Here is an 18,590-nt window from a genome sequence, read left to right on the forward strand (position 1 = left end):
CATGTGGCCTAACAGACTGGATGAACCCCCTCTTTAAGTTTTTATCAATGAAGTTGTGTAATTCCTCTAGTTTGCGTGGGGTCATCGACTAAATCTATGATTTAGGGAGTTTCTCCCCTGGGAGGATTTCTATGCTGTATTCAGTGGCGCAGTGGGAAGGGGGAGCTTGTCGGAAGTCCTTTCGCTGAAAGCCTCTTTGAGGTCGCAGTATTCTTTCGGAATTTTTTCCTCCCCCTCAATTTTTTCACTCAAAAATGCTGCCAGGTCTGTTACGGCTCTGGCTAGGTGGGAAGTTTTCCCCTCCTCCTCTGTTGGCTTAACTGAACGGATGTGTAGCCACCCCTTCCACCAGTTCACCTGAAGTTTCCATTTCTGTAGCCAAGGTAATCCCAATATGAGGAGCCGTTCCATCCCTGGCACCATGATGAAACTCAAGGATTCTTGGTGGTCCCACATCCACATCTCTACGGTTCGGGTACAAAATCCCCCTGCCCCCAGCAACTGACCCATCCAACTGACAAAAGGCAATGGGTACTTTCATAGTTCTCAGTCTTAAACCCATTTTTTCCACCATCTCTGGGCTAATTACACATCTGGTACAACCAGAATCTAAAAGGGCCAGCATCTTCCCCTGGGCACCAGTCAAGGGTACTTTTAGTTCTACTGGAATGGTCATGGGGCCCCTCATGAGGACTTCCCATGGGGTCATCATCAGAGTCGGTTTCACTTTCTCCCGAAGAAGGGGTGCTTCCTTCTCTTCCTGGCCGGGAGGAAAGAAATCAGTGACTTCCATGCTTTTCGGGGCTGTTTCACTGGCTGCTTGTTGAGTTTTTTCCCTCCAGCTGAAGGTGGTTTTGGGCCCAACTTAGAGTAGCAGTTAGCAGCTTGATGCCCTTCCTTTCCACATCGGAAACCCGCCATTGTTCTCAGCTTGTTGCTGACCCCCCTTTTCCTACTCTTGATGCCTCTTTCAGGGTAGGGGCTTTTGTTGTTTTTGTTGTTCCAGCTGCTGCCTCCACGGTATCTATTTCTGGCTTAGTCAATTTCCACATCAGCAGCCAGCACATACCAATGTTGCAGGTTACAGCCCCCCCTCCTGTTCACACACCTCTGGCACACATCATAATTAAGGCCATCCATGTAGCTGTCTATCAATGCCTCCTGAGACAACCCCCTCATGTGCATAGACAGCTCATGAAACTCCTGAGTGTACTCTGCCACAGACCTCTGTCCCTGGGTTAAAGTTTTCATCCTGGTTCTTGTCTTCCGATTTGTGAGGTGATCATCAAAGTGTGCCCTCAGGGCCGTCATAAACACATTGTAATCTCTCAGCTGGGGGAAATCATTGTTATGTAGAGCCACCATCCAATCAGCTGTTTTGACCTCCAATGCCATAGTAACACTTCTCACTTTGGCAACCTCTGATGGGAAATCCTCTCCATACTCTTGCATATAGTTCCAAACTTGAATTCCCCAAAAAATCCTAGTGCTTTGGGATCTCCCCCATACTTCACGCCAAGTGGGGGATTCTTTGGAATTCAACGCCTTCGTGGGGCTACCCCCCCCTTGGATGAACTCGAACTACTGCTGTGGCGGTGGCGGCTGGAACTCCTCCGACTTGCCTGGTTCTTAGAGCAGCTCCTAGGGCCAATTCTGGGTTAGCCAGGGTGTCTGCTCCCCCCTCTGCCTGCACAGCTGTTCTCTCTGTTGGGTGACTTTCACACATATGGTGATTCTCCCAGGCTTCTTGTAAAAGTTGTAAAGCCTGGGTCATTATGAGATTCTCTTTTTCAGCTTCCTGCCAGGCAGCCTCTCGTTGATGGCGCCAGGTGGTTGTAACTTCTGCCAGCGTCTCCTCAGGATCATTCATCTGTCCCACTCCCAGTGACCATCTGGGTCAGTCTGATTTTTCTTCCAGATTCAGTTCAGCCATCCATTCTGTTTCCAAGGGAGGAGAGGATCCAGCAGCCCACATGTCATCCTGGTCGCTGCAAGGGTTAGACATGTTGATGCACCCCCACACACACTGTAGCTTTTAACTCCGAGATGGGTGCGAAGAGAGATCTTGCTTAATGTCAGGCGTGCCTCATTCAGTATCCAAGAAAGAAAACCCCAAACTCCATTTGAATAGAGATAAAGGGACTTTTGCTGGACGTGAAATGAAAGCAGCTAAAGGGGAGCAAGATCCGAAACAAAAAAAACATGAATATGTACATATCAAACGTTTACCCACGCAGTTACCCCAACCCAATGTCCAATCTGCAACTCCCAGTGTCCTGTGGCTTCATTCAGCTGGTATGTAGAGATGGTTGACCTTGACCAAGCCCAAACACGAGCCATCAGCATGCGCAGAAGATGGTGAGAACACAACTCCCTTCATGATATCTCCTCCAGCACCTAGCAATTCCCTCCCCCCAATACGATGAGCCTCCACCCTCCCCATTACTATGGCACCCGTTAGCAAGCAAGCAAAGTAGAGACTGACATCATCCCTTTTTCCCAACCTTTAATTTTAATGCAGTCAGGTCTGCGGAGATTAGAGTTTGATTTCTTGAAAGCCAAGGCAGAGATGACCACGAGAGGAACATATAATATAAGATGAAAGCTGAAATAATAATAGTGCATGATCATTAATTTTTTTGTTTCCTGCTCAGTTTGAGAAAGGCGGGTTATTCTTGTTCCTTTTTTTTTCTTTTGCATGCTGATAGGTTTATTTTGGATTTCTAGCTATTTTTGTCCTGCAAAATGGATTGGGGGTTAACGTTATTTATCAATTTGTGAACATATGTACCTATACCATAACCAGAACAAAAATATCACATGAATCAATTATGCTTGCAGTATGCAGAAACATCTTGGAGATGAGATTTTAACAGTGGTGGGATTCAGCCGGTTTGGGCCAGTTTAGGCGAAGCAGTTGTTAAATTTCTGGCTGGCCCCGCCCCTTCGAGTCCCCCTCTGCCCCTTTTATGCTCCCAGGAGGCTGCAGTGTTCCAGCCCAAAATGGGGTGGGGGGAGTGCGGTGCCCTCCCCTATGGCCTGTTTTTGCTCCTAGAGGTGCAGGAGTACTGCCTGTCACACCCCCTGGCCACACCCACCATGACCACACCCACCCATCCAGTCATTAGAGCAGAGAAGCCATTGTTAAATTATCCACTATTGGATTTTAACATAAGAGGCAGGTAAATATGGAACAAGAAGACTCATACAGGCATATGACTGAACTAAACACAAAGGTACCGATAGCTAAAGCCCTTTTCTTGCTATCAGCATCTTGCAATCATTATAGAGATCTCCAAAAAACTTTCCTCCATTGTATTTGTTCCTGAGAGGAGTGAGTTCATGTGGGCTTGCATTTTTTTTTTTTAATACTCAAATTCAGTCATATAGAAATATCAAGGTCCCAGTTTCATCGCTTGGAAATACTTGTGTAATTTTTATAATATTCAACCACTGGCTTTGTTTTGGTTTTTGTTGTTGTTGTTATTATGTTTCACCCAGTAAAGCTCTTCCAAGAGTTGAAAATTGGGGCTTCTTTTAGTATGAATAGTAGGAGTTTGCCACAATGACTTTTACCTATTCCACTCAGAAGCAAGTCCATAATAGGGCTGCCAAACTTGCAGTCTGTGGGCTGGATGTGTCATGTGCTGGCCATGCCCACACCCAGTTTAGTAGAGGGGGGAAGTCATAATACATCATGTGATGATGCTATGATGACGCAAGTTTGACACCTCTGATTTACAGTGAAGAGGAGGAGGAGGAGGAGGAGAAGGAAATGACATAATATATGTTACGATGTTATCAGAGCTCCTTATGGATCTTTTGGGCCATATTTATTTATTTGCATTTATTAAATGTATGTGCTGCTCATCTTGCATTGTGAGGAGACCCTAGAGTAGTTTACAACATAATCCCCTTTTCAGTGACATCAACAAATGCAGTTGCGAGAACCTTCCTACGATATACGCAGGATGAATGCTTCCTTTGACAAACACAAATAATTCAGCTTTCGGACCATCACCAAGTATTTTTAAAAACCTTTATTGGTTTACTTAATCCCTGGTCTCATTTCTTAAACATCTGCAAAGAAGCAGAACAGAGTTTGGGGAATATGCAGAAATAGGATGAAACTGATTTACACCTATCCATTCTCTGCAATTTGTTTCTCTGTATCAGTCAGATGTGTTTTCCAGACAATATACAAAGATCAAGAATTTTAGGAGCACTTTTTTATTGATCACTAGCCAATAACCCGGCATTGCCCGGGTATTTATTTATAGGGGGGAAATGTCCGGACCAAACATTAATTTCTAATATTGTATTTTCCCCACTAACAGAGGGAGCCCCCTTGTGGAGTACTGTGAAACTGTTACCATGGCAACTCCACTGTGCGGCACAGGAGAAGCCATTTTAAGGCACAACAGGTTGCATCTTAACAGAACACCATCCCCAAGGGGTGTTAGGGGTGTCTTCCCACCCCCCACCCCACAGTATTTGTTTCCAGAGGGTAAGTAATCTGTGTACCAAGTTTGCTTGAAATTTCTCAAAGTCTGTGATCACCAAACACTGAACCATTGAACGTCATGGTTTGAGAAGCATCTCCTACATCACCGTTCCTCTACAGTGGGATGGGGTTGGGCAGAGAATAAGTTTGAAGCCTTCTCCATTACAGAAAGGATGAGAGGTAGTTTAGATAGAAGGCGAGCATGGCAACCCTCTGCTGGTTTTGAAGAAACATACAGGATGGACATGACAGATGCAGGGGTGGGATTCAGCTGTTTTGGGCAGGTTCGGGCGAACCGCTAGTTCCAGCGATCAGTTGGCTCTGCCCATACTCCTCTGCGATAGTCTGTCCTTCAAACAAAGGAAACAAATATTTCCTTCGTTTGAAGCCCAGCTGATAGGTATGGGAGAGCGGATTGCCGTGCTTCAGCTGTTTTTCTAACCGGGGCTGCTGCAAAAGGTAAGTTTTAGAGTTGTTTTCAAATGCACTGCGCTCAGCGAAGCCGTTGTTACACCGGTTGAATCCCACCACTGGAGAGATGTGTGGTATAGACATAATATCCTGGGAAACTGAGGTTCTTACTTAGATAGCCATATAAGATAGTTTAGTCCATGGAATCAATTATCACAAGACGTACAGCTCTCCAAAATGTAAATGTGGAGCAGATAAATAAAGGACTTTGCAAAGAGCATGGTAACTCAATAGGTAGTCTCACTCTTTTGCCCAAACTCTTTATCGTGGAGTACCGGATAAATAAATGAGCTGATGGAGGACAGCCACTAAGTAGGAGAAAGATGGTGAAGTAACTGATATCCAGTCCCCCAACACAGTAAATGTTAAGAGTGTGGGAATTGTCATTTAGCAACTTCTTCAGGACCACAGGTGCTCCAGTTTTGGAGTGATGATGATGTCAGCTCTTTGAAGCCTCTTGACTGCAAAGAGCAGGAGGACAGAAGATTTAATGAGGACTCTGAGTTGAGTTATAGGAGGCCCCCAATTGAAGACTGAAAGAAAACACAGGTAGAAGATAAAAGATAAAAGAAAACTCAGGTTCAAATTCATCCCTGTCAAAGTCCTCAGAAGCTGGCCCAGATGTTTTTTTTGTGTGTGTGGTCCTGGACATCTTTTCTTTCTCTGGACTGACTTCCAGTCTTCTTGAAGCTTTATGAACTCCAGGATTCTGATCGCTATTCAGCTCTGTCCTCCTTCACAGGATGGCTCCGGAAAGTCACTTAAGTCCCTGCCAATGATCTCAGTAACTGGAGAGAGTCGTCAAGAAAAAAGAAAAGGAGAGAAAGCGAGAGCCAATTTGAAAGAAAGCTCACCATACAGCAGCTTGTGAACTCACTAGGTGGCCTTAACCAAGCCACTGAAATTTCAGAGGCTTAGCCTGCAACGCTTGTCATTGTGGGAAATTTATTATGAGCAACAATGCTGGAATCATAATTCTCAGGATCTGTTTTGAACATGGGCAGTGTGTTAACAGCCTGCCAGGCCCCTGTGAGTGGACAAAGGCCTTCTTATTCTCATCTCCTGGTTTGCTGCTCCATTGTCAAGCTCACTGTCACAACATTGCAAAAAAAAAGGGAATAAGAGTTGTTAACCTAATTTTGCGGAGTTCTTTCTCCAGCAACATTGTACTGCAAACTATAGCATACAAAACCTTTGCCAGACCATTTCTCAAATACAGCTCGTCTGCCTGGAATCCACACTGTATATCGGACATTAATACAATCGAGCAAGTCCAGAGGTATTTCATGAGAAGAGTACTCCACTCCTCTGCTCACAACAGAGTATCTTACACAACCAGGCTTGAAATTTTGGACTTGGACAACATAGAACTACACCGACTAAGGTCTGACCTAAGTGTAGTACACAGAATTGTCTGCTACAATGTCCTACCTGTCAATGACTACTTCAGCTTCAACCACAACAATATATGGACAAACAATCGATACAAACTCAAGGCAAACTGCTACAAAATCGATTGCAGAAAATACTTCAGCAACAGAGTGGTCAAGGCCTGGAATGCTCTACCTGTCTTTATTGCTACATTCTCTAACCCTCACAGCTTCAACTTTAAACTCTCTATCGTAGACATCACCCCATTCTTAAGAGGTCCGTAAAGTGGGCGTGCATAAGCGGACCAGCGTCCCTACCCTCCCTGTCTCCATTTATCTGTATTTACTTCCTTTGTTCACATTTATGTTCATTCCTATACTTGTTATCTTGTACATGCTTGACAAACAAATAATGAATACATAAATAAATGGATCTCTCATTTGAACCCTGAACTACAAATATTCTATAAATATTCTCCTCCATTGCTCCGTGCATAAACACAAAGTCCATTCACCTGCTAGCAAAGTTTGTAGTGTAGTTTGGATCAACTGGATGAACTGGATCAACCCTTCCTGTCAATTGCTCTTCCCCCAAGAGAAAATGACAGAAGCTAATTTTAAACACGACTGGTTAATTTTGGCGGAAAATGTAGCGGGAGTTGTTACATCCTCAAACCCCCAAAACTTTAATCTTAAACTGTCTAGTGTGAACCTCATTCCTTTCCTAAGAGGTCTGTAAAGGGGATTGAATAAATGCACCAGCGTACCTACCATCCCTGTCCTACTGTCCCCATTTATTCGTACCCATTTCCCTTGTCCGTGTCCATGTTTATACCTATACCTGTTATCTCGTACACGTTTGACAAACTAAATAAAATAACTAAATCTCACGAGCATAGGAGGAAAAGGCAAGAAGACTGGGCAGAAATAGTGGGCAGCAATTTAAGTTTCATGCTCAGTCTGGATGGATTTGAAGGGGCAACCAATAGAAGTAATCAAACATCCATTTTCAGGCCTCAGCTAATCTCAGATTTAGTTCCTCATCTCTCAAGGCACATGCACTGAAAAATTGACAAGACAATTTGGATCAGCAGCCAGGATGAAACATCCTCAAATTCATAATGTCATCAATGTTTAGTTTGGTTTGGTCTATCAACCCAACCAACATGGGTTGGAAATAATGATTTACAGCATAACACTGTGCAAGTCTAGAGTCGATGACAGTAGCTAAAGGTAAAGGTTCCCCATACACATATGTGCTAGTCGTTCCCGACTCTAGGGGGTGGTGCTCATCTCTGTTTCAAAGCCAAAGAGCTAGCACTGTCCGAAGACGTCTCCGTGGTCATGTAGCCGGCATGACTAAATGCCAAAGGTGCCCAGAACACTGTTACCTTCCCACCAAAGGTGGTCCCTATTTTTCTACTTCCATTTTTACATACTTTCGAACTGTTAGGTTGGCAGAAGCTGGGATGAGTAACAGGAGCTCACTCTGTTACGTGGTGCTAGGGATTTGAACTGCAAAACTGCCGACCTTTCTGATCGACAAGCTCAGCGTCTCAGCCACCGTTTCCCATATAACAGTAGCTAGCAATCTTCAGAATACTAAAAAGGGCTGGACTGAGTCTGAACTTGAATGGGAGACCATGGGGAAATCCCAGCTTTCTCCATCCAGAATTCCACTAAAATTCTTTGAAATTGTGGCCAGCCAATGCCCACTACCAATTGCTCAGTCATTCAAAGTATGAAATTTCAAGCTGAGCCCTACGGGATATGTAGGCTTCAGCTGGAAGTTTAACTCAATGGCCAATACTTTGAAAATAAGCTTAAGGTTAGTCCTATGCAGACACTTGAGTTGAAGCTTATTTTCAAATTCAGCCTGATTGGACCTGTCTTTTGAGAACAAGTGACTATGAATATTGGCTTAACCATTCATCTCTTTGAACAGGAGCTGGAAAGACTATAAATGCTATTTATTTTTGTCGAGCTGCCTTCTGCAGCCTACCATTTTCTGTGGTGCCAGCCTCATTCCGCTACTTTTGCTAATTTAGTATTACCAGCGAGGCACAACACTAACGCAATTGAGTCCTGGCTGATGAGGAAAGCTACTTATTCAAGAGAGATGAGGGTTATCAGATCTGGATTGCAAAGCTCCATATGGCCCCTAGATGGAAGCAAGAGAATGTTCTGTGTCTCGCTCCTGCCATCTTGGGGTGATCTTGATTTCTGCAGCTCTGATGTGAAAGCTCCAAGGCAAGCATTCACACCACCAGTCCTAGAAGCACAGTGTTAGAATGCAGTATTGCAGGCTAACTCTGCCCATAGCCAGGAGTTCAATCCTGACTGGCTCAAGGTTGACTCAGCCTTAAATCCTTCCAAGGTTAATAAAACGAGGACCCAGATTGTTGGGAGCAAAACACCAACATTGTAAACAGTTCAGAGAGTCCTATAAAGCACTAGGAAATGGTATATAACTCTAAGTACTACCGCTATTGCTATTCTGTGTCATTATGACCTGATTTTGGCAGGGTTTTCATATAGAAAAAATGAGGAAAATCCGGTTAGTCTTCTTAAATTGAAACCAAATCTTATTGAAAGCTTCACAAATCTACCTTTACCTTCTTCCAGTGTGATCCCATGGATAGGCAAGTTTTCCCGGAAGCCACTGCTGAACCCCGATTTCTCCAGTTCCTTGGGGTTAAACTCCTGGGATCCAAGGTCTGGATCTGTCCATTCTGGTGACCTCTCCCCGCTATGGGTTTCTCTCCGTCCTGGTGCGTGAGGACTATGTTGTGGACTAGCAGGCTGGAAGTGTGGAGAGTGGCAATCTAATGTATGAAGGTGGGGCAGGCTTGGGGGAGCAAGGCGGGGTACAGAGAGATTAACGCCTCCATAGGTCTCATTGGGAGGGAAGCGGAAGGCCGAGCTGTAATGGGGAGGTGTTGAGAATGAGCAAGGGCTCCAGTTGGAGCCATATGGGGAACAAGGTGGGGAGCGCTCGGGACTGTAAGAGAAGGGAGGTCTGGAAGGGGAGAAATCCATGGCTCCTTGTGCTGGTGGTAGTGAAAAGGGAACATTTGGAGTGATGTGTGGGAATGTATGGGGTGTGGAATCCAGATGTGGCTCTTCTTTGAAGATCACTGGAGAAGAAGAGAAGGTTGGCAGTGCAGGGGTGGGCTGCTGGGAGTTCACACACATTCAGGCTATCCTCTAGCTAGGATTCTGCCCAGTTTGGTTAACCCCTAAATGCCAACCCTGGCAGGACACAGCTACCCTGCCCCACCCCTCCCACCCCATCCTACTCCTCCCAGGAGTCTCTGTACAGCCCGCTCATCATGCCAGATAAGAGCAGGTCCCACACGAAGGCTCAGGGAGGGGGGAAAATAGGCCTACCGAAGGAAGTCTGGAAACAGCCCTTTTACTAGCCTCTGGAGGGACCCTGGAGCCTGGCGGAAGCAGCTTTTGCCCTCCCAGAGGCTCGAGAAGGCCTCTGGACCCTTTGGAAGGTGAAAAACGTGGAGCCTCCTGCCATAGTGCAGGAGGCCAACTAGACCATGTCCACCATAGCCTCACTCACCCAGCAACGGGGCAGCGAACCCGTTGCTGCAATTTTTGAAGCCCACCCTTGGGTTTCAAGCACATTTTAGCACCCAACGATTCTCATCTCCCATCTTCCAGGTCCACCTACCAGGCAAATATTTGAAGCCTTGAGCGGGACTTCTTTTCCGGCGCCCATTGGAAATATAGAAGTAAGTCTGAACAGGCCGCGAGACTCTCCTGTTGCTGTATTCAGGAACGGTGAGGGTCAGCAAAGCCTGTGGAATGAGAAGGGCGTGGTGTCAAGGCAAGTAAATCCAATAGAGAAGGTTATTGAGCCTTGATGCCGCAGTTGTTAGAGTGCAATACTGCAGGCTACTTCTGCTGCCTGCCGCCTGCCTGCCTGCCTGCAATTTGGCAGTTCAAATCCCACCAGGCTCAAGGTTGACTCATCCTTCCATCCATCCGAGGTGGATAAAATGAGGACCCAGATTGTTGGTGGCAATATGCTAACTCTGTAAACCACTTAGAGAGGTCTGTAAAGCACTATGAAGCGGTATACAAGTGCTATCGCTATCGCTAATTCCACAATCTGGATATGCTTTTGTTCAATTCCTCAGAAATCTCAGCAATGGTCATGCGGAAGTACCTAAGGAATTCTGGGAGGTGAAGTCCACATATTTGAGAACAATCAAATTAAGAAACCCAGGAACAGAATGCTCTACTCCAATCACTATCCATCATTCTCTGCTACATGTGGGAAAAAACCCTGCCTCGTGGCTGGGAAAAGTTCTCCAATGTTGTCCCATAGTCAGGGATGGGCTGTTGGGGATTCTCAGAGGTTTGAGGGAACCTCTAGCTAACATTCTGTGCAGTTCAGAGAACCCCCAAATCCTACTCCTGGCTGACCCCGCCCAACTCTCGCCTCCTCTCCCAGGAAGCCCATTTAGGAAGCAGGTAAGTGCAGAGTACGCGCAGAGGCTTGGGGAGGGCAAAAAGCGGGCCTACCAGCAGTTTAGGAAGGCTGAAACAAGCCCCTTTCTGGCCTCCAGAGGGCCTCCGGAGACTGGGGAGGCTGTTTTCACCCTTCCGGAGGCGCAATAAAAGCCTCTGAAGCCCAGGGAGGGCAATAACACCCCCCCGCCACCGCCATGGTACAGAAGGCCATATCCACCATGGCTAGGCCGACCCAGAAATCTGACAGAGAAGCCCTTGCTAAAAATGTTGAAGCCCACCCCTGCCCATAGATGATAGTGTATAATTCTCATGCTCACCTCTGTGCTTTTCAAGCGATTAACGTTTGCTTCCTCTTCCCACTGAAGTTTTCCATCTGAAACCAAAAAGAAAAGAAAAAAGAAACTAGTTCACTATGAGGCCAATGGATCAGATGCTGATACTGGTGTAAGAGATGGAGGTGCAGTATTCTGGATCAGGGCCAGAAGAGTCACTTAATCCAGCGAACTCCTTCGTGAAGATTAAAAGCAGGAGATGATAAAAGTAGTCCCAACCCACAGGGGAGGAGAGGAGAGGAGAGGAAAGAAAAGGAAAGGAAGGGAAGGGAAAGACGGAAAGGAAAGGAACCAGATCTCACTTACCAGGGCCTCGTTCAATGAAAACAACTTTTGATTCTGGCAGAAAGTTGGCTCCACTAATGACCATCTCTTCGCCACCGTGCACCGAGCAGGCGCTAAGACTGTAATGCTCTACTTGTGGGAGTTCTTGAGCTGAGCGCTGGGCTGCAAAGAGGGACAAGAGAAACGAGAGGAACAGAGGCTAAAAGTCATAGCTATAAAAGTTATAGACAGCGGAATTGGGGAGCGAGTGCAATTACAGGCCAACTCATCCGCTGCACCCTGTATAGAAGGATCACTTCCTGAAACATTTTCTTAATGCCAACTTCATGCTTTTAAAACCAATCTTGAGCAAAACCCAGCACCCTTCCTAGGCAACAGATACCACGCGCTGTGGTATACAACCGGACACTGCAAAGCAGGTTTTTAAACAAATAAAAAGTAACAAAACCCACTCAGATCTTTCCTAAGGCTAGTGAGATATTACCAATACCCCTTTGGGATCCCTCAATGCAATCTTGGGAGAGTTCTGGCAAACTCACAAACTTTGACCTATTAAAAAAATGCAATAAGTTCAACACAGGTACATTTGAGTGTGCACTTGTACCTATGCATGAATGTGTTTGTATACAAGTGTTCCTCAGTGGTGGGATCCTGCCAGTTTAACAACCGGTTTGGTGATTGCATGCTGCAGTTTGAACAAAACTTACCTTCCACGTTACTTCTCGGGAGTAACACAGCTGAGGAGTGGCAATCCTCTCTGCCACACGAATCAGCTGAGAGTATATAGGTACGTAAAGTGCAGGAGCAGGTGGGCAGATCAACATGATTGTCGGAGCGAACCGATTCACTCCTCCGCTGATCGTCGGAGCTACTGGTTCGTCCAAACTGTTCCAAACTGGCTCAATCCTACTCCTGGTGTTCCTTGACTTACAGCTATTCATTTAGTGACCGTTCAAAGTTACAACTGCACTGAAAAAAAGTGACTTATGACCATTTTTCACACGGCCATTGCAAAATTCTCAGGGGCCACATGATCAAGACTGGGAAGGTTGGCAACTGGCTCTTATTGATGATGGTTGCAGTAACCTGGGGTCACGTGATCACCTTTTGAGACTTTCTGACAAGCCAAGTCAATGAGGAAGCCAAATTCATTTAACAATCGTGTTACTAACTGAACCGTTGCGGCGATTTACTGTGGCAAGAAAAGTCATAAAATGTGGCAAGACTCACTTAACAACCATCTCGCATAGAAACATGTTGGGCTCAATAATGGTCGTAAGTTGAGGACTACTTGTGTACACATGCACACCTGTAGTGGGATTCAAATTTTTTTTACTACTGGTTCTGCGGGTATGGTTTTGTGGGTATGGCAGGGGAAGGATACTGCAAAATCCCCTTTGCTTCCCCACTCTCAAAATTTCCCCACCTTGTTCTCCAGAACTTGCTGAATACCACCTCTGATGGTATTTTGGAGTAAATACTTCAAACTGATGGTCAATTTTTCTCTACCTTCTCAAATCTGGAGTTTTCCTGGATGTTTTAGCCCAGCACTGGGTAAAGGACAGATAGCAAACTTTCAACAGGAATGGCTTCCTCAGTTGCTGGAGTAGCTTCCATGGATGTATAGGTGAGATGGGTAATGGTGGGTGAACACTGAAAGGTCCTCTCTCCAGTTCCACCTACCCATCATCCACAATGTGGAGTCAACAGCCTTGAATTTCCCTTGAACAATCTTGAGGATAAGTCTATGGAGATTCTCAGTCATCCAGGACATGGTTGTCCCAAAGGTGCTTTTTTTCAAGACTTTCTGCTTTTTCTTTGAAGACATTTCGCTTCTCATCCAATAAGCTTCTTCACCTCTGAACAATCTTGTGCAGAGGTCACCAACCCTTCAGACCTTAGGGACTACTATATTAATAATTTTAAATTCCACAGACCACTAATATTATCTGCCTAATGACCGGCTGGGTGGGCATGGCGAGGTGGTCATGTGATTGGGTGGGCGTGGTCAACTCGATGTCACTCACATCGAGGGGCACCTTGCCAAGCTCTACTTGCCCCTCCCCTCCCAACCACTCCTCGTCTGCCTGCTTGTTGAGTTGTTGAGCTAAGCAACCACTGCGAGAAAGAGTTGGCAAAACAACTGGCTCAGTTTAAATTGGATCTGACCAAGAAGGAGGCTCAGCAAAAGCACCTCAATGAGAACTACAAGCATAAGTTTTCCAAGCAGAGGGAAGACTTGCGAAAGTACAAGGCCAGGTACCGACACCTGAAGGCTCAGCGGGTTAAGATGGTCAGCCAGTTCCAGGCCATGATGCAGTCCCACTGCAACAAGGCCCTCCAGCTCTTCGCCACCAGCGGCGTTTCCCTCCAGCCTTCGGCCAAAGCCCCCCACCAGGAGGCTGAAGCAGACCCCAAGTCAGAATTTCTGCTCACACAAAAAGACCGCAAAGGGGGAGACTCTCTGCAGCAACATAAGTGTTCATTGCACGTATCCGGCCCAGGGGCCGTAGTTTGAGGACCCCTGATTTAGTGCAATAGAAAAAATGCAAATAACTTTTCTGTGGACCACCAAAATTTTCTCGTGGACCACCAGTGGTTCACGGACCACCAGTTGGTGACCACTGATCTTGAGGACAGACTCCAGAAGTCAAATTTTACCCAAAAGTATCAAATACTTACAACATTCAATGGGCACAGAAGCCGTCTGGATGGAAACCACTTTGCCATTTCCTTGTGGGACATGAACCCGAAATACCAGCCGTACCCGTGTGTTTTTGCGCCCAATGTCCGTCTCGCCTTTGCGCAGCTCAATGTCTGAATTACGCAGTTTTAGGATTCCCGCACAGTCGATGCTAGAGGGTTAGGGAGAAAAAGATCCAGAAGAGATAAAGAAAAAGACAAATGATAAAATGACAATCTTCTGTTAGATCAAGGGAACCAACCAAGGTTACCTTTATTTTTAAAGGAAAGGAAGGTGGAGATGCATTACTCCTCTTGTGAGTTCCAGTCTAGTTCTTTTTAATGTATATCGAGTAGTGCACATTCAAAGTTGCAATAAAGTTATTCTAAGTCCTGTTTTAGGATGACTTTGGGCCAATCCTTATCTCTCAACCCAACTGATTTCACGGGGTTGTGGGAAAAATAGGAGGAGGAAGACATACTGTGAGTGTTTGGAATACTGCATCCAGTTTTGGTCACCACGATGTAAAAAAATTGTTGAGACTCTAGAAAGAGTGCAGAGAAGAGCAACAAAGAGGATTAGGGGATTGGAGGCTAAAACATATGAAGAATGGTTACAGAAACTGGGCATGGCTAGTTTAGTGAAGAGAAGGACCAGGGGAGACATTATAGCATTCTTCCAATATTTGAGGGGCTGCCACAGAGAGGAGGGAGTCAGGCTATTGGGTAGAAACTAATGAAGGAGAGAAGCAATTTAGAACTATGGAGAAATTTCCTGACATTCAGAACAATTAATCAGTGGAACAACTTGCCTCCAGAAGTTGTGAATGCTCCAACACTGGAAGTTTTAAAGAAGAGATTGGACAACCATTTATCTGAAATGATATAGGATTTCCTGCCTGAGAAGGGGTTATAAAATACAATACAATACAATACAATAAAATAGTAGTGTTGGAAGGGACCTTGGAGGTCTTCTAGTCCAACCCCCTGCCTAGGCAGGAAACCCTATACCGTTTCAGACAAATAGCTATCCAACATCTTCTTAAAGACTTCCAGTGTTGGGGCATTCACAACTTCTGGAGGCAAGCTGTTCCACTGATTAATTGTTCTAACTGTCAGGAAATTTCTCCTCAGTTCTAAGTTGCTTCTCTCCTTGATTAGTTTCCACCCATTGCTTCTTGTTCTACCCTCAGGCGCCTTGGAGAAGAGTTTGACTCCCTTCTCCAAGGGTTGGTTTAGAAGACCTCCAAGGTCCCTTCCAACTCTTTTATTCTGTTATTCTTTACTCTGGTTTCAGGGCTCATTAAAGTTCTAAAGTAGCCCATGAAAAAAAAAAGGGGGGGGAATGGAAAAGGGAATTGGAAGTATCTTCCACTTAAAATCTGATCAGCCATGGTATTAACCAAGGATCATTTTAGATAACTAAAATATTTCAGTTGCACTTCTCTCAAATAAATTCAAAAACACACAAAGGGTGGGGGGAATGAGGATGAAGAGGAATGGAGCCTAGAAAAGAGGTAAACAGTTTATTCATTTTATCTCACCTTTATTACATTTTATAAATAACTCAAGGTGGCAACAAGCACAATACTTCCTCCTACTTTCTCCACTACAACGGCTCTGTGAGATGAGTTGGGCTGAGAGACAAAAGGCCCAAAGTCAGCCAGCCAATTTTCATGCCCAAAACAGGACTAGAACTCACAATCTCCTAGTTTCAAGCCTAGCACCTTAACCACTACATCAAATTGACCAAATTATGTCCAATCTTTTAAAAATAACACAACATAAAAAACTTTTTAAGATGCACAATAATACAATTACTGATACTGAGGTGAACTATTATTCTGGTGTCATTAGTTGGAACTGTAACTGTATGTTGTGTTAGATTTTATAGGACACTATTGCAATTTATTGTTGCATTGATTCTGGCTACTGTTCTTGTACACCATTTAGAATCAACTGACTGAATCAGATTATCAATTCAATCAGTCTAAAACCAAGAGTATTTTATTATTATATTATGCAGATAGTTCTCACCAATCATCATTGGGACTCCATCACTAAGCGACATCATAAAGTGAAGCATTATGTGATCATACCTGATTTAACAATAGTTCCAATGGTGGGTCATTAGCAAATCACTGCATGTTGTTAAGTATGATGTCACATGACCACGACTTGCCACTTCCTGCCAGCTTCCCCAATGACTGCCTGTTGCAAGCTGGTTGTGAAGGTAGCAAATAGAGATCATGTGACCATGGGATACTGATATCGTGTACGTTATATCCATATTATATTCAATTTATCAACATTCAACAGGCTTATGGATACTTGGAAAACAGGAATAGCCAAGGGAAAATCCACTACAAATTGCCAGGCATTTGGTTATAGATACACATGCTTTGCCAGTGTTTCAACTGGCTTTTTTCCTGACAAATCAAGATACAATCAAGATCAAGTGAGATACTAATACCACGCTATAAAGCCTTAGTAAGACCATATCCAGAATACTGCATCCAGTTTTGATCACCACACTATAAAAAAGATGTTGAGACTCTAGAAAGAGTGCAGAGAAGAGCAATCAATATGATTAGGGGACTGGAGGCTAAAACATATGAAGTATGGTTACAGGAACTGGGCATGGGTAGTGTAGTGAAGAGAAGAATCAGGGGAAACGTGACAGCAGTCTTCTAATATTTGAAGAGCTGCCACAGAGAGGAAGGGATCAAACTATTTTCCAAAGCGCCTGAAGAAGTTGTGGGAGTTTCATCACTGGAAGCTTTCAAGAAGAGACTGGAGTGCCATCTGTCAGAAATGGTTTAAGGTCTCCTGCTAGGGAGAGAGATGACCTACAAGATCCCTTCCAACTCTGTTAATTTGTTTACAAAGGCTAAGAAGAGAATTTTCAAGCCTTCAGTAAAATGACCTTTAGGTGTTTAGTCTACACTTATGTATTTTTTTTTAAAATTTCATCTTTCTTTCATTTACATTTTATGTATTAATTTTGCCATTTTTAATCTTGCTAACTCAGGTCATCTTGTTTGTTTCTATCTGAAATGAACTGACTGTGGTATTGCTAGGATCTTCTCTTTCTCCTCACCGGGGGGGGGGGGAATTAAAAAGGAAAACAAAAGCATAATATTGAGAAAGGACCAGATTTTCATTCATCTTTATATCATCATCATCATCATCCAGGTGGACAAGTCCTCTCTTCATCCCTCCACTTTTTTGTGCCTATAAGCAACTTACTTGGCTGCCATGTTGTTCTCGGGCAGCAGAGACATTTCAAGAATTTTGGTTCCGCTGATGATAGATTCGTAACTCGTGGTGGCCACCATTTTTCCAGTAATGCGATGCACCTGGTAGAAAGCATGAGGACGTAGGTTTCGCTCGTCTGCTGTTCCAATGAACATTTGTAACGTCAGGGGTTTTTCATCGTAACCTAAAAGCTTGATTGGAAAAGAGAAGAGAGTCATCAACTCATGCATTTACCTGCAACCACAAATTATTTGTAACTAGTTGATAACCCAGCATTGCCAGGGAATTTATTTATCCTAATCCTGTATTAGACAGGAAAAGCCCTGATTTCGGCAACAATTAAATTAGTTGCAAATGTTTTCCCTGTGCCCCCAGAAGCCAAACATTTGTTCTCAAAAATATTCAAAGCCTTGTTGAAAATGTCCAGACCAAACGTAATTTCTAATGTTGGATTTCCCCCCTTATCAGAGGGAGCCCCCTTGTGGAGTACAGTGAAGCCATTACCATGGCAATGCAAACTGCACAGTACATTAGAAGCCATTTTATGGCAGTACGGTAGAAGCCATTTTGAGGCACAACAGGCTGTCAAATATTTGGGGAGGACAATGTATCAAGACCTGGCAATGATTCTCAGAAATAGATTTCTAAATCTGTTCTATTATAAACATTCCAATTATTGTAAAATATAATACATAAATTTAATCTGATTTTGTTCCTGGCTGATCAGCTGTGGATATCTTGGATTTTATTTGGTAGGTTTTCATTGGGGAGGGGATTCCCTTTTGTTCTTGATACAGGTAGTCCTTGACTTACAAACACAATTGAGTCTAAAGTTTCGGTTGCTAAGCAAGACAGCCGCTAAGTGAGTTTTGCCCCACTTTGCAACCTTTCTTGCCACAATTATTAAGTGAACCACTGCAGTTTTTGAGTTAATAATATGGTTGTTAAGTGAACCTGGCTTCCTCATTGACTTTGGGATCGCATCCTGCCCCATACATCCCTGCGACCGATTCGCTCTCACAGAGAGGGACTCCTCTGGGTGCCGTCCACTAGGCAGTGCCAGCGGGCGACGCCCAGGAGCAGGGCCTTCTCTGTGATGGGCCCGACCCTCTGGAATGACCTCCCCCCCGATATTAGAATAACTACTGATCTCCGCTCCTTCCGTAAGAAACTCAAGACCCACCTGTTCAACTTAGC

At 44.6% G+C, this 18,590-nt stretch overlaps 1 protein-coding gene across 2 annotated transcripts in view; it reads right to left on the reverse strand.

Annotated features, from left to right (window-relative positions):
* Positions 1-3,187: 3,187 nt before the first annotated feature.
* The window catches only part of NFATC4 (nuclear factor of activated T cells 4), a 57,124-nt gene continuing 41,721 nt past the window's right edge, over positions 3,188-18,590 (reverse strand). The window contains exons 4-10 of one of the 2 annotated variants that reach the window (XM_081970034.1): positions 17,385-17,584; positions 14,136-14,308; positions 11,475-11,615; positions 11,154-11,209; positions 10,031-10,157; positions 8,961-9,482; positions 3,188-5,763 (exon numbers count right to left, since the gene is read on the reverse strand). In XM_081970034.1, the coding sequence (XP_081826160.1) occupies positions 5,696-5,763; positions 8,961-9,482; positions 10,031-10,157; positions 11,154-11,209; positions 11,475-11,615; positions 14,136-14,308; positions 17,385-17,584 (1,287 nt within the window). In that variant the 3' untranslated portion in view covers positions 3,188-5,695. Of the gene's footprint in view, positions 5,764-8,954; positions 9,483-10,030; positions 10,158-11,153; positions 11,210-11,474; positions 11,616-14,135; positions 14,309-17,384; positions 17,585-18,590 lie in introns of both variants that reach the window. The other variant, XM_081970033.1, reaches the window with a different exon arrangement.

Source organism: Natrix helvetica (genome assembly GCF_964273705.1).
Source record: "Natrix helvetica genome assembly, chromosome: Z".
NCBI classification, from domain to species: domain Eukaryota; kingdom Metazoa; phylum Chordata; class Lepidosauria; order Squamata; family Natricidae; genus Natrix; species Natrix helvetica.